Here is a 16,970-nt window from a genome sequence, read left to right as displayed (position 1 = left end):
GAGCTCCCGGGGGAGGCAGGTGCAGCTGTGGTATGTGGATAAGCAGGTTCGAAACCTGCGAGGCGCAGCACTCCGTCGGTGAATGAAAACCACCCTGTCTGCTCAAGGCCAACCAGGGCGCCATAGGGGGAGTGCCAGGACCACAGAGACAAGCCCTTTGGCCCATTGAGTCTGCCCTGTACCCCCCCAACGATTGTGCTGCTGTTTAGGGATTCAGTTTCTCATGGAAAGGGATTAGAACATAGAAAAACTACAGCACAAACAGGCCCTTCGGCCCACAAGTTGCGCTGATGATATCCCTATCTATCACCCTCAATCCTATTAAGTCCCATGTACTCATCCAGAAGTCTCTCAAAAGACCCTATCGAGTTCACCCCCACCACCACCACCGATTCCATTCACCCCCCACCCTCTGAGTGTAAAACTTACCCCTGACATCTCCTCTGTACCTACCCCCCAGCACCTTAAACCTGTGTCCTCTCGTAGCGACCATTTCAGCCCTGGGAAATAGCCTCCGAGAATCCACCCTATCTATTCCTCTCAACATTTTATAAACCTCTATCGGGTCGCCTCTCATCCTTCGTCTCTCCAGGGAGAAAAGACCGAGCTCCCTCAACCTGTCCTCATAAGGCATGCCTCCTAATCCAGGCAACACCCTTGTAAGTCTCCTCTGCACTCTTTCAATGGCTTCCACATCCTTCCTGTAATGAGGCTCCCAGAACTGAGCACAGCACTCCAAGTGGGGTCTGACCAAGGTCTTAGAAAGCTGCATCATCACCCGACTCCTAAACTCAATCCCTCGATTAATGAAGGCCAGTACACCGTACGCCTTCTTAACCACGTCCTCTCGCTGCAAAGCCGATTTGAGAGTCCTATGAACCCGGACCCCAAGGTCCTTCTGATCTTCCACACTGCTAAGAGTCTTACTCTTAATATTATATTCCTTCATCCCATTTGACCTGCCAAAATGGACCATCACACATTTATCCGGGTTGAAGTCCATCTTCCGATTGAGTAGAATCAGGACCAATGAGTCCTGCAGAGCGGGGAGAATTCAAGGCGGAATCAGTGAGGGGGTGAATCTTTGTCCGAGATTCCAGCCTCCCATCCATTGACTCTGTCTACACTTCCCGCTGCCTCGGGGAAAAGCGGCCGGCATAATCAAGGACCCCCCCCACGCACCCCGGACATTCTCTCTTCCACCTTCTCCCGTCGGGGAAAAAGATACAAAAGTCTGAGGTCCCGTACCGACCGACTCAAGAACAGCTTCTTCCCTGCTGCTGTCAGACTTTTGAATGGACCTACCTCGCATTAAGTTGATCTTTCTCTACACCCTCGCTGTGACTGTAACACTACATCCTGCACTCTCTCCTCTCCTTCTCTATGAAGCACGCACAAAACAATACTTTTCACTGTGTCCCAATACATGTGACAATAATAAATCAAATCTATGTACTCTATGAATGGTATGCTTTGTCTGTATAGTGCGCAAGAAACAATACTTTTCACTGTGTCCCAATACATGTGACAATAATAAATCAAAACTAATCAGATTTGATCGTAAAATGGAGTTCAGGAAAAGGTCCAATATATCCCGCTCCATCACACCGGCGGGGTTTTCCAGTCTCGTCGGAGTAGATGGACTTTTGGCCATGCTCACCCCCACACCCACCCCACTTTCGTGGAGGGGGCGTGTCTTCTGACAAAGATGGCCCGCCATTGGCTGCCAGTAGGATCTTCCAGTCCCATCGCTGGGATCTTCTTAATATACAGAATCCATATGGTGCAGAAGGAGGCCATTCGCCCCATCGGGTCTGCACTGACCATAATCCCAGACAGGCCCTATTCCCACACATTTACCCAGCTAATCCCCTCTGACACTAAGGGGCAACTATGCACGGCCAATGCACCCTAACCAGCACGTCTTTCGGACGGTGGGAGGAAACCGGAGCACCCGGAGGAAACCCACGCAGACACGGGGGAAGAAGGTGCAGACTCCGCATAGACAGTGACCCGAGCCAGGAATCGAACCCGGGTCCTGGGCGCTGTGAGGCAGCAGTGCTAACCCACTGTGCCACCTTGCCAGCCATCTTTGGACACTAAGAGACACTTTAGCTCGGCCAATCCTCTAACCTGCACATCTTTGGACACTAAGGGACAATTTAGCATGGCCAATCCACCGAACCTGCACATCATTGGACACCAAGGGGCAATTTAGCATGGCCAATCCACCCTAACCTACACATCTTTGGACACTAAGGGGCAATTTAGCATGGCCAATCCACCCTAACCTACACATCTTTGGACACTAAGGGGCAATTTAGCATGGCCAATCCACCCTAACCTACACATCTTTGGACACTAAGGGACAATTTAGCATGGCCAATCCACCCTAACCTGCACATCATTGGACACTAAGGGGCAATTTAGCACGGCCAATCCACCTAACCTGCACATCTTTGGACACCAAGGGGCAATTTAGCACGGCCAATCCACCCTAACCTACACATCATTGGACACTCAGGGGCAATTTAGCACGGCCAATCCACCCTAACCTACACATCATTGGACACTCAGGGGCAATTTAGCACGGCCAATCCACCCTAACCTGCACATCATTGGACACTAAGGGACAATTTAGCACGGCCAATCCACCTAACCTGCACATCTTTGGACACCAAGGGGCAATTTAGCACGGCCAATCCACCCTAACCTACACATCATTGGACACTCAGGGGCAATTTAGCATGGCCAATCCACCTAACCTGTACATCTTTGGACACTAAGGGACAATTTAGCACGGCCAATCCATGTAACCTACACATCTTTGGAGACTAAGGGGCAATTTAGCACGGCTAATCCACCCTAACCTGCACATCTTTGGAGACTAAGGGGCAATTTAGCACGGCTAATCCACCCTAACCCACACATCTTTGGAGACTGAGGGGCAATTTAGCACTGCCAATCCACCCTAACCTGCATGCCTTATGGACTGTGGCAGGAATCCAGAGTGACCAGTGGAAACCCACGCAGACACGGGGAGAATGTGTAGACTCCGTACAGACAGTAACCCGAGCCGAGAATTGAACCCGGGTCGCCGGCACCGTGAGGCAGCAGTGCTAACCCTCCGTGCCCGCCCACGTTAGCTGTCAGCTGAGGATGCCCAAAGATGGCAGAAGGCGCTACTTAAATGCAGGTTTTGGTTCTTTCTTGCCGCTCTCTTCCCGCCACTCCCTTACCTTTTCCCCGTTGCACTGCTGCAGCGCCTTGTTCCTGTTGTCCAGCTCAGCGTTCACCCTGAGAAACTTGCCGTCGATGTCGCTGATGTAGCGCTTCTTGTCGTCCAAGGTCATGGTCAGCTCGGCCAGCTGGCTCTTGGCGCTGTCCCGCTCCTGCTTCAGCTTGCCGGTGGAGGCCCGGGCCAGCGCGCCCTCCTGCTTCAGCAGGGCGTTCTCCGTCATCAGGGTCCACTGGTAGAACCCCAGGGCGACCAACAGGATCAGCAGCCCGGCCGCTATCACCAGGGGGTTCTTGGCTCCCATCATTGCGGAGGGAGACCCGGGAGCCTTTGGGGAAGGGGACGGGGGGAGAGCGAGGCGGCGAGTGGTGGAGAGGGAGGGCACAGGATCAAATCGCCTCTTCAGAGGTTGGCACTGGGGAGAGAGAGAGAGAGAGAGACACACACACACACAGAGTGAGTGAGAGGGAAACCAGATCATGCAATTATCAGAGTTACTTCCTTGTGAGACTCAATGACGTGCAACATTCCTGCTTCAGTCTAACCTGTTAGACCGTGGAACATGCCAAGAATAGGACGGGAGAGAGAGAACACTCCCAGCGGAACTGGGTGTGGCCGGCACACAAGGCTCCTTGCCCTTTATTGTCCTGAGTTTTCAATTTAAATATTGGGAGGATTAATTTGCCGACTGTTGGTTTGCTCTCTGACCCTCAGCGGTGAAGGCGGAGGTGATGGGGGGGGGTGTGGAAGGGACTTTGATTAGATCTGATTTATTATTGTCAAGAGTATCGGGATACAGCGAAAAGTATTGTTTCTTGCGTGCTATACAAAGCATACCATTCATAGAGTACACATTTGATTTATTATTGTCACATGTACTGGGATACAGTGAAAAGTATTGTTTCTTGCGCGCTATACAGGCAAAGCATACCATTCATAGAGTACATATTATTGTCACATGTATTGGGACACGGTGAAAAGTATTGTTTCTTGTGTGCTATACAGGCAAAGCATACCGTTCATAGAGTACATATTATTGTCACATGTATTGGGACACAGTGAAAAGTATTGTTTCTTGCGTGCTATACAAAGCATACTGTTCATAGAGTACATATTATTGTCACAGGTATTGGGGTACAGTGAAAAGTATTGTTTCTTGAGTGCTATACAGACAAAGCATACCATTCATAGAGTACATAGGTTTGATTTATCATTGTCACATGTATTGGGATACAGTGAAAAGTATTGTTTCTTGCGCGCTATACAAAGCATACTGTTCATAGAGTACATATTATTGTCACAGGTATTGGGGTACAGTGAAAAGTATTGTTTCTTGAGTGCTATACTGACAAAGTATACCATTCATAGAGTACATAGATTTGATTTATTATTTACACTGTATCCCAGTACTTGTGACAATAATAAATCAAATCTATGTACTCTATGAACAGTATGCTTTGTCTGTATAGCGCGCAAGAAACAATACTTTACACTGTATCCCAATACAGGTGACAATAATAAATCAAATCTATGTACTCTATGAATGGTATGCTTTGTCTGTATAGCACGCAAAAAACAATACTTTACACTGTATCCCTGCCCCTTGGTTTCCAAAGATGTGTAGGTTAGGGGGATTAGCCGGTAGTGTTACGGGGATAGGAGAGGAGAAAGAACATAAGAACATAAGAAATAGGAGCAGGAGTCGGCCATCTAGCCCCTCGAGCCTGCCCCGCCATTCAATAAGATCATGGCTGATCTGTCGTGGCTCAGTTCCACATTCCCGCCCTCTCCCCATAACCCTTAATCCCCTCTCTTATCAAAAACCCATCAACCCGCTTCTTAAAAATATTTTAAAAATATTTAAAAGGACATTGGTAAGATGTTCTGCTGGAGAGTCAGTGCAGACTCGATGGGCCGAATGGCCTCCTTGTGCACTGTGGGGATTCTATTACCTGCACAAACACCCCTGAACACTGAGTCTGCCTCTACCCTGCAGCTCTGCCACCCTCTGCTGTGCAAAGGTGGTTCCTGCAAGAGAGGCACGCTCACCCAGACAGTGAAGGAACCATACAGATTAGTTTACAGATTACTAACTAGAAGGTTGGACGAGAACTGACTGGTTACAGTGAGATTACTGTATTCATTGAACTGCCTGTTCAATGAATACACTCCCACTCTCTCTCTTTACCCCAAATGTAACATCAATAACACTTCATGCCCCAAAGCACTGCCTATCTCCATTGTGGGAGGGTCGGTGCTGAGGGAGCGCCGCACTGTGGGAGGGTCGGTGCTGAGGGAGCACCGCACTGTGGGAGGGTCGGTGCTGAGGGAGCGCCGCACTGTGGGAGGGTCGGTGCTGAGGGTGCGCCGCACTGTGGGAGGGTCGGTGCTGAGGGAGCGCCGCACTGTGGGAGGGTCGGTGCTGAGGGAGCGCCGCACTGTGGGAGGGTCGGTGCTGAGGGAGCGCCGCACTGTGGGAGGGTCGGTGCTGAGGGAGCGCCGCACTGTGGGAGGGTCGGTGCTGAGGGAGCGCCGCACTGTGGGAGGGTCGGTGCTGAGGGAGCGCCGCACTGTGGGAGGGTCGGTGCTGAGGGAGCGCCGCACTGTGGGAGGGTCGGTGCTGAGGGAGCGCCGCACTGTGGGAGGGTCGGTGCTGAGGGAGCGCCGCACTGTGGGAGGGTCGGTGCTGAGGGAGCGCCGCACTGTGGGAGGGTCGGTGCTGAGGGAGCGCCGCACTGTGGGAGGGTCGGTGCTGAGGGAGCGCCGCACTGTGGGAGGGTCGGTGCTGAGGGAGCGCCGCACTGTGGGAGTGTCGGTGCTGAGGGAGCGCCGCACTGCGGGAGGGTCGGTGCTGAGGGAGCGCCGCATTGTGGGGAGGGTCAGTGCTGAGGGAGCGCCGCACTGTGGGAGGGTCGGTGCTGAGGGAGTGCTGCACTGTGGGAGGGTCAGTGCTGAGGGAGCGCTGCACTGCGGGAGGGTCGGTGCTGAGGGAGTGCCGCACTGCGGGAGGGTCGGTGCCGAGGGAGCGCCGCACTGTGGGAGGGTCGGTGCCGAGGGAGCGTCGCACTGTGGGAGGTAACAGAGCCACTGAAATGAACGCTAGTGAGGACTTTGTCCCTGATGTTCTAAACAATAATATGTCTCTCAAGGAATATCATTAAAATATATTATACTGTCCTTAACACATTGGATATGAATTTCTGCTTTATGTCTCTCTCCTTTTCATACAATTGAGACACTCAAGCTACACAGAACACAACACCAGAACGTTCTGAATTACAGGGGAAGGAACCAGTCTCCCTTTTCTTAAACACTGCTGGGGAAACAGTTACACTCAGTACGATATCACCGGAGTGTTTCTGGGGCCAGAGGTGGCACGGTGGCAGTGTGGTTAGCACTGCTGCTTCACAGCGCCAGGGACCAGGGTTCGATTCCCGGCCTCGGGTCACTGTCTGTGTGGAGTCTGCACGTTCTCCCTGTGTCTGCGTGGGTTTCCTCCGGGTGCTCCTGTTTCCTCCCACAGTCCGAAAGATGCGTAGATTAGGTGGATTGGCCACGCTAAATTACCCTGCTAATCCCCCTGACAAAGGCTCAAGTTAGCATGGCCAATCAACCTAACCTGCACATCTTTGGACACTAAGGGACAATTTAGCATGGCCAATCCACCCTAACCTACACATCTTTGGACACTAAGGGGCAATTTATCATGGCCAATCCACCCTAACCTACACATCTTTGGACAGTAAGGGGCAATTTAGCATGGCCAATCCACCTAAACAGCACATCTTTGGACACTAAGGGACAACTTAGCATGGCCAATCCACCTAAACAGCACATCTTTGGACACTAAGGGACAATTTAGCATGACCAATCCACCTAAACAGCACATCTTTGGACACTAAGGGACAATTTAGCATGGCCAATCCACCTAAACAGCACATCTTTGGACACTAAGGGACAATTTAGCATGGCCAATCCACCCTAACCTACACATCTTTGGACACTAAGGGGCAATTTAGTATGGCCAATCCACCTAAACAGCACATCTTTGGACACTAAGGGGCAATTTAGCATGGCCAATCCACCTAAGCAGCACATCTTTGGAGACTAAGGGACAATTTAGCATGGCCAATCCACCCTAACCTACACATCTTTGGAGACTAAGGGACAATTTAGCATGGCCAATCCACCCTAACCTGCACATCTTTGGTCACTAAAGGACAATTTAGCATGGCCAATCCACCCTAACCTACACATCTTTGGACACTAAGGGACAATTTAGCATGGCCAATCCACCTAACCTACACATCTTTGGACACTAAGGGGCAATTTAGCATGGCCAATCCACCCTAACCTACACATCTTTGGAGTGTGGGAGGATACCGGAGCACCCGGAGGAAACCCACGCAGATATGGGAAGAATTCCACACAGATGGTGACCCAGGCCGGGTCTTTGGTGCCGTGAGGCAGCAGTGCTGACCACTGTACCACCACCGCGTTGTCCTGTGCTGTCCTTTCCTTTGTTCTCTGTTTCAGGACAAGCCACCAAACCCCTACCTGTTCTAATCCCAGAAGGTGGGCTCCCCTCTGTGTCGCCGAAGCCCTGACGCTTTGAGCAGAGAGGACGCTGTGCCCTTCACGCTCCACTCTGACGGTTATCATTAATGATGAGCTGTGGGGACATCCTGCTCGACCTTGGGCCGGATAATGGAGGGCGGGGAGGAGAGGTGGTGATGGGGACGGGGGGGGGGGAGGTGTGGTTGGCGTGGCTTGAGCGAGCCTGGAGGGGAAAACTCTGCTGCGAACGGGCTAAAGGTATTGGCAGGGGGCGGTGGAGCGGAACGGGAGTGCGCACTTGGGCCTTTCTGACGTGGTTCGGGTCTGTCCATCTCTATCATTCTCAGGAAGGCCATCTCTCAGCCCTTTGGCGGTGTGCTAATTGCTTCATGGGGACAGGGGTCCATCCTGGGCAAGGGGAGGAGAGGGCGACATTGATCCAAGGTTATTTAGTTGCTCGTAGAACATTACAGCACAGTACAGGCCCTTCGGCCCTCAATGTTGTGCCGAGCTCTGTCCAATCCCACTCCCTATAATTCCTGGTCCGCTGTCTTCTCAATATGACTGACTAAGTCTCCACTGCCGGGGTGAGGTGGCAGGGGGATAGTGTCAAGGTGTTCCCCTTTCATCCTCAGTTCCGGCACCTTCTCTTACTCCCCGTGTCAACTACGGCGCGAGCTAGACAGAATAAGATCGAACCTTCAGCTCGCGCTCCCTCCTATCCTCTCGCTTTCCTCGCAAGCCCTCGCCGACACTCGAACAGGAACACAAATTTCCTGGCAGTATCTGCAGATTAACGGAAAAAACAGGATTAGCCTTTCTCTGGAACTGGAAGTTTACTTTTCCTTTGGAAGGGAGTGTCGACGATAGTGTTAAAGACGCAAGCATTGGTCCAGAGCAGGTGTTAATAGCAGAATAAAGGTCAGCATTGTCTGAAAGCAAAGTAGCAGAATGTATTAATAGAGCAATAAAGATCAGCTTGGTCTGAAAGCTAAAGAGCAGAATGTGTTAGTAGAGGAATAAAGGTCAGCATTGTCTGAAAGCAAAGTAACAGGGTGTGTTAATAGAGGAATAAAGGTCAGCATCGACTGAAAGCAAAATAGCAGCTGGTTTTAATGTTTTAAAATTTATTTATTAGTGTCACAAGTAGGCTTACATTAACACTACAATGAAGTTACTATGAAAATCCCCCACTCTCCACGCTCTGGCGCCTGTTTGGGTACACTGAGGGAGAATTCAGCATGGCCAATGCAATGAACCAACACATCTTCCTTCAACTCTCTTCCACCTTCTTCCATCAGAAAATGATACCCAAGTCTGAGTCACATACCGACCGACTCAAGAACAGCTTATTCCCTGCTGCTGTCAGACTTTTGAATGGACCTACCTCGCACTAAGCTGATCTTTCTCTACACCCTCGCTGTGACTGTAACACTACATTCTGCACCCTCTCCTTTCCTTCTCCATGAACGGTATGCTTTGTCTGTATAGCGCACAAGAAACAATACTTTTCACTGTGTCCCAGTGACAATAATAAATCAAATCTATGTACTCTATGAATGGTATGCTTTGTATAGCGCGCAAGAAACAATACTTTTCACTGCATCCCAATACATGGTGACAAAAACGGTTGACGATGGGAGAACCGTTGATGTCATCTATATGGATTTCAGTAAGGCGTTTGACAAAGTCCCTCACGGTAGGCTGGTAGAAAAGGTTAAGGCGCATGGGATACGAGGCCAGGTAGCTAGGTGGATTGAGAACTGGCTGGGAAATAGGAGACAGAGGGTAGTTGTGGAGGGGACCTTGTCGGGCTGGAGGCCAGTGACCAGTGGTGTGCCGCAGGGCTCAGTACTGGGACCTCTCCTCTTTGTAGTCTACATAAATGACTTGGAAGAGGGCGTAGGTGGTGTGATCAGCAAGTTTGCTGATGACACCAAGATGGCAGGGTTGGCGGGTACGGAACTGGATTGTCAGGTGATACAACAGGATATAGTTAGGTTGGTGCAGTGGGCAGATAGGTGGCAGATGGCATTTAATCCTGACAAATGCGAGGTGATGCATTTTGGACGGAATAATGCAGAGAGGAGCTATGTGATAAAAGGTAGGCCGATTAGGAGTACAGACATACAGAGGGACCTGGGAGTGCAGGTTCACAAATCCATGAAGGTTGCGTCACAAGTGGAGAACGTTGTTAGGAAGGCTTATGGGATGTTAGCCTTTATAGGAAGGGGCATAGAGTATAAAAGCTGCCGTCTAATGCTTCAGTTATACAGAACGTTGGTTAGACCACATTTGGAGTACTGCGTCCAGTTCTGGTCACCTTACTACCGGAAGGACGTGGAGGCTCTGGAAAGGGTGCAGAGGAGGTTTACCAGGATGTTGCCTGGCATGGGGGGACTGGGTTACGAGGAGAGATTGAAGAAACTGGGGCTATTCTCCTTGGAAAGACGGAGATTGAGAGGGGACATGATAGAGGTATATAAGATACTGAAGGGAATAGATAGAGTTAATAGTGAGAGACTGCTCCCTAGACTGGGTACGAACACGAGAGGTCATCATTTAAGGGTGAGGGGGGGGAGGTATAATTTGGAGGTGAGAAGAAGGTTCTTTACGCAGAGAGTTGTGGGGGTCTGGAATGCGCTACCGAGTAGGGTGGTGGAGGCAGGAACGTTGGACTCGTTTAAGATGCAGTTAGATAGGCACATGAGTGAAACGAGAATGGAGGGATATGGTAGGGGCTATTAAATAGGGTTAAACCTCGGGAGACACCGGAAGGGCAGGCTGTATGATTAATATTTTTTGTCTTTATTCCACAGGTGGAGGTCCACCTCGTGTCAAATGAGGGGCATGCACACGGCGGGTCGTGCGTGGGCTGCTCTTGGAAGTCCAGGAGTGGCCTAGTACTTCGTGTCGGTGTGTGTGCTTGATCCTGGACCGGTAGACGGGCGCCGCAACAGCTCGGTGACTAGCACTGCTGGCTGTGCAGATACATGGATTTGGGCCTGTGTCTGTGGGAGTTTGCGCATTCTCCCTGTGGTTGCGTGGGTTTCCTCCGGGCGCTCCGGTTTCCTCCCACACCCCAAAGATGTGCTCTTAGGCTAATTGGTTTTTACCAAATTGACACTATTTCTTCCCTGAATCTGACTGAGTAGGGTCCCATTTGTAGACATGCAGGGTAGAATAGGTGTAGGGTGATGCGGCGGCGCGGGCTCGTTGGGCCGAAGGGCCTGTTTCCTGTGCTGGGTTGTTCTTTGTTCTTTGTTTGTGACAATAATAAATCAAATCTATGTACTCTATGAATGGTATGCTTTGTCTGTATAGCGCACAAGAAACAATACTTTTCACTGTATCCCAATACACGCGACAATAATAAATCAAATCTATGTACTCTATGAACGGTATGCTTTGTCTGTATAGCGCACAAGAAACAACACTTTTCACTGCATCCCAATACGTGTGGCAATTATAAATCAGATCAAAACTGCAGCTCACCACCACCTTCTGAAGGGCGATTAGGGATGGGCAATAAATGCTGGCCAGTCAGTGATGCCTATATCCCATGAATGATTAAAAAACTTCCACTTGCTTTGCCATTATTTTGAATCTCCAGTTCTTGATGCGTTTTTGACAGGGAGCAGTTTGAGACTGCACGATGGCACAGTGGGTTAGCACTGCTGCCTCACAGCATCAGCGACCTGGGTTCCATTAATCAGCTCAGGTCACTGTCTGTGCGGGGTCTGCACATTCTCCCTGTGTCATGTGAGTTTTTTCCGGGTGCTCCGGTTTCCGCCCACAGTCCAAAGATGTGCGGGTTAGGTGGATTGGCCTTGGTAAATTGCCCCTTAGTGTCCAAAGATGCATAGGTTAGGTGGATTAGCCATGCTAAATTGTCTCTTAGTGTCCAAAGATGTGCAGGTTAGGGTGGATTGGCCATGCTAAATTGCCCCTTAGTGTCCAAAGATGCATAGGTTAGGTGGATTGGCCATGCTAAATTGCCCCTTAGTGTCCAAAGATGTGCAGGTTAGGTGGATTAGCCATGCTAAATTGTCCCTTAGTGTCCAAAGATGTGCGGGTTAGGTGGATTGGCCATGCTAAATTGTCCCTTAGTGTCCAAAGATGTGCGGGTTAGGGTGGATTGGCCATGCTAAATTGTCCCTTAGTGTCCAAAGATGTGTAGGTTAGGGTGGATTGGCCATGCTAAATTGCCCCTTAGTGTCCAAAGATGTGGAGGTTAGGTGGATTAGCCATGTTAAATTGTCCCTTAGTGTCCAAAGATGTGCAGGTTAGGTGGATTAGCCATGCTAAATTGTCCCTTAGTGTCCAAAGATGTGCAGGTTAGGGTGGATTGGCCATGCTAAATTGCCCCTTAGTGTCCAAAGATGTGTAGGTTAGGGTGGATTGGCCATGCTAAATTGCCCCTTAGTGTCCAAAGATGCATAGGTTAGGTGGATTAGCCATGTTAAATTGCCCTTAGTGTCCAAAGATGTGCAGGTTAGGGTGGATTGGCCGAGCTAAATTGCCCCTTAGTGTCCAAAGATGTGCGGGATTAGGGGGAATGCTAAATTTGTTGAGTGATGAGGATAGGGAGGAGGGGAAGGCCTGGGTGGGATGTTCTCGTAGAGTCAATGCAGACTGGCCAGGCCGAATGGCCCCTTTCAGCACTGTAGGGAGATTGTGGCTTTCTTGTTATTCACCCTGTCCCCACCCTCCGGAATACGGCCATCAACTCTCCTCCGTGCCGGAAACAGGAGCGATGCTCGCGGTCTCCTCCTCGTAGCGAGAGTTTTGTTTATCGCCGGTAACCCAGCACGCTCCGGCATCACTCGGTACATTGCTAGCTCTGGGGCTGAGTGGCGGGGGGGGGGGGGAGGTGGGAACCAAGTAGAGAGAAGGAGGCAGATTAGCATCAAGCTCGTCGATTCAATCGATTTTCCTGTAACCTCCCTCGGGGGCACTGAAGACCGAGAGCAGGGAGGAGGCGGGGGGGGAAACAAAAAGAAAAAATCAATAGGTTTAATTATCCAGGACTCACAAACATGTTTCCCCCGCCAGCGTGCGGTCCCAGCCTGACCCCGGTGATGAGGGTGTATAAAAAGGCAGGAGAATCTCAGGCTAGCAGACGGGACACAAACCCCCCCCCCTCCCTCTCCTTCCAGAGGTCTCCACGTTGGTCTCTGGACAGCCTCCCCCACCCCCCCCCCCCCCCCCCCCCGCCTCCCACACCCCCGATCGGGCAGGACGCACTGACTGGACGCGGCCCGAAGCACGGAACTTCATTGGACAAGCTTCCTATGCCGTCCCCGGTGAGTTTTAAGTTTGCTGTGGAAATGGGTGAGCCTCGCCAGCGGGACGGGCGATGAGTGTGCAGACTGCTAGAGAAAATTAAATAGTTTGTACTTCTTCCCCTTCAGGTCTGGGTGTGGTTTCACTCGTTCACGGGAGGACAGCACGCTGGTTAGCACTGCTGCCTCGCAGCACCAGGGACCCGGGTTCAATTGGGTCACTGCCTGTGTGGAGTCTGCATGTTCCCCCCCCTCCCCTCTCCGCGTCTGCGGGAGTTTCCTCCGGGTTTTGATTTTTGATCTGATTTATTATTGTCACGTGTACTGGGATACAGCGAAAAGTATTGTCCCTTGCGCGCTACACGGACACAGCATACTGTTCATAGAGGAGGGTTTAGAATGTAGCGTTACAGTCACAGCTAAGGTATAGAGAAAGATCAACTTAATATTTGATTTGATTTATCATTGTCAAGTGTATTAGGAGACAGTGAAAAGTATAATTTCTTGCGCGCTATACAGACAAAGCATGCCATTCATAGAGAAGGAAAGGAGAGAGTGCAGAATGTACTGTACAGTCTCAGCTAAGGTATAAAGAAAGATCAACTTAATATTTGATTTGATTTATTATTGTCAAGTGTATTAGGAGACAGTGAAAAGTATCGTTTCTTGCGCGCTACACAGGCAAAGCATACCGTTCATAGAGAAGGTGCAGTACGTAGTGCTACAGTCACAGCTAAGGTATAGAGGAAGATCAACTTAATATTTGATTTGATTTATCATTGTCAAGTGTATTAGGAGACAGTGAAAAGTATCATTTCTTGCGCGCTATACAGACAAAGCATGCCATTCATAGAGAAGGAAAGGAGAGAGTGCAGAATGTACTGTACAGTCTCAGCTAAGGTATAAAGAAAGATCAACTTAATATTTAATTTGATTTATCATTGTCAAGTGTATTAGGAGACAGTGAAAAGTATCGTTTCTTGTGCGCTACACAGGCAAAGCATACCATTCGTAGAGAAGGAAAGGAGAGAGTGCAGAATGTACTGTACAGTCTCAGCTAAGGTATAAAGAAAGATCAACTTAATATTTGATTTGATTTATTATTGTCAAGTGTATTAGGAGACAGTGAAAAGTATCGTTTCTTGCGCGCTACACAGGCAAAGCATACCGTTCATAGAGAAGGTGCAGTACGTAGTGTTACAGTCACAGCTAAGGTATAGAGGAAGATCAACTTAATATTTGATTTATTATTGTCAAGTGTATTAAGAGACAGTGAAAAGTATTGTTTCTTGTGCGCTACACAGATAAAGCATACCGTTCATAGAGAAGGAAAGGAGAGGGTGCAGAATGTAGTGTTACAGTCACAGCGAGGGTGTAGAGAAAGATCAACTTAATGCGAGGTAGGTCCATTCAAAAGTCTGACAGCAGCAGGGAAGAAGCTGTTCTTGAGTCGGTCGGTACGGGACCTCAGACTTTTGTATCTTTTTCCCCGACGGAAGAAGGTGGAAGAGAGAATGTCCGGGGTGCGTGAGGGGGGCTCCTTGATTAATGCCGGCTGCTTTTCCCCGAGGCAAAGGGAAGTGTAGATGGAGTCAATGGACGGGAGGCTGGTTTGTGTGATGGGATTGGGCTACATTCACAACCTTTGTAGTTCCTTGCGGTCTTGGGCAGAGCAGGAGCCCAGACCAAGCTGTGATACAACCAGAAAGGATGCTTTCTATGGTGCATCTGTAAATGTTGGCGAGAGTCGTAGCGGACATGCCAAATTTCCTTAGTCTTCTGAGAAAGTAAAATTTCCTCCCACTCTCCAAAGATGTGCAGGTTAGGTGGATTGGCCATGCTAAATTGTCCCTTAGTGTCCAAAGATGTGCAGGTTAGGTGATTATAAAATCATACATACAGTGCAGAAAGAAGCCCTTCAGCCCATCGAGTCTGAAAGAAGCCCTTCAGCCCATCGAGTCTGCACCGACCACAATTCCACCCAAGCCCTACCCCCATATCCCTACATATTTTACCCACCAATCCCTCTAACCTACGCATCTCAGGACACTAAGGTGTAATTTTAGCATAGCCAATCAACCTAACCTGCACATCTTTGGACTGTGGGAGGAAACTGGAGCACCCGGAGGAAACCCACGCAGACACAAGGAGAATGTGCAAACTCCACACAGACAGTGACCTGATCCGGGAATCGAACCCAGGTCCCTGGAGCTGTGAAGCAGCAGCACTAACCGACTGTGCTACTGTGCCACCCTATGGTAGACTGGCTATGCTAAATTGCCCCTTAGTGTGTAAAGATGTGCTGGTTAGGATGGATTGGCCATGCTAAATTGTCCCTCAGTGTACCCGAACAGGCGCTGGAGTGTGGCAATTAGGGGATTTCATTGCAGTATTAACGTGAACCTATTTGTGACACTAATAAATGAACTTAAATTTTAAATTAGAAAATATATATAATTGAGAAGGTGGTGCGTGAGCCGCCATCTTGAACCCATTGCCCGTGTGGTGTAGGTACACCCACAGCGCTGTTAGGGAGGGAGTTCCGGGATTGTTATTGGACATCAGTCGTCCCCGTGTGTGGGGTAGGTACACCCACAGTGCTGTTAGGGAGGGAGTTCCGGGATTGTTATTGGACATCAGTCGTCCCCGTGTGTGGGGTAGGTACACCCACAGTGCTGTTAGGGAGGGAGTTCCGGGATTGTTATTGGACATCAGTCAGTCCCCCGTGTGTGTGTGTGGGGTAGGTACACCCACAGTGCTGTTAGGGAGGGAGTTCCAGGATTGTTATTGGACATTAGTCACTCCCCGTGTGTGTGTGTGGGGTAGGTACACCCACAGTGCTGTTAGGGAGGGAATTCCAGAATTGTTATTGGACATCAGTCAGTTCCCGTGTGTGGGGTAGGTACACCCACAGTGCTGTTAGAGAGGTAACTCCGGGATTTTGACCCCAGCCGCAGTGAAGGAATGGCCGATATATTTCCAAGTCAGGATGATGAGTGGCTCGGAGGGGGGGAACTTACAGGTGGGGGTGTTCCCCATGTGTCTGCTGCCTCCCCCCTTGTCCTTCTAGATGGTAGAGGTGGCGGGTTTGGAAGGAGCCTTGGTGAGTCACGGTGGTGCATCTTGTAGATGGTACACACGGCTGCATCGGTGGTGGAGGGAGTGAGCGTTTGTGGGCAGTGTGTCGATCGAGCGGGGCTGCTTTGTCCTGGATGGTGTCGAGCTTCTCGAGTGTTGTTGGAGCCGCGCTCATCCAGGCAAGTGGAGATTGTCGTTGGGAGCCGCACTCATCCAGGCAAGTGGAGATTGTTGTTGGGAGCCGCGCTCATCCAGGCAAGTGGAGATTGTTGTTGGAGAGGCGCACTCATCCAGGGCAAGTGGAGATTGTCGTTGGAAGCCGCACTCATCCAGGGCAAGTGGAGGGTGTTCCGTCACACTCCTGACTTGTGCCTAGTAGATGGGGGTGACAGTTCACAGCCCCACGTTTGATCAGAGAGATGGAGGGGGTTAAAATGGGCGTGAAATGGAACAGGACATGGCTGAGGTGTCCGTGAAAGGGAGCACAGGAATCTCGCAGGAGCGAGATTGAGGAGGCGACATGTGAAATGGAATAGGGATGGCGGGAGAGATAGTGAGAAAACTTGGAGATGCGGTAAAGAGGGAGGAGGAAAGTGGGTTACAGGACGATGTAGACAAGCTGGTCAGTTGGGCAGACAGCAGCAAATGGAACTTAAGCCTGGAAAGTGCGAGGCGCTGCATTTTGGGAGGACTTACAAAGCCGAGGGAATAGGCGGTGAACAGTCCTACACCAGGAAGTAGAGGGACCTTGGAGTGCACGTCCCCATGGGTCCCTGAAGGCAGCAGGACAGGTCGATAAGGTGGTTGAAGGT

At 50.3% G+C, this 16,970-nt stretch overlaps 1 protein-coding gene across 1 annotated transcript; it reads right to left on the bottom strand.

Moving 5' to 3' along the window:
- Positions 1-3,239: 3,239 nt before the first annotated feature.
- Positions 3,240-16,953, bottom strand: LOC145339087 (uncharacterized; the record flags this gene model as incomplete). The annotated part of the gene is made up of 3 exons (XM_080183517.1): positions 16,855-16,953; positions 8,495-8,581; positions 3,240-3,653 (listed from the first exon to the last, which is right to left on the bottom strand). A coding segment is annotated over exon 3 (306 nt), but the record flags the coding sequence as incomplete, so codon positions are not given.
- Between the last annotated feature and the right edge of the window lie 17 nt (positions 16,954-16,970).

The sequence above is a fragment of the Carcharhinus amblyrhynchos genome, unplaced genomic scaffold (genome assembly GCF_965287045.1).
Source record: "Carcharhinus amblyrhynchos unplaced genomic scaffold, sCarAmb.v2.hapA chromosome_319, whole genome shotgun sequence".
NCBI lineage: Eukaryota > Metazoa > Chordata > Chondrichthyes > Carcharhiniformes > Carcharhinidae > Carcharhinus > Carcharhinus amblyrhynchos.
This window is presented reverse-complemented; position numbering and strand designations above follow the sequence as displayed.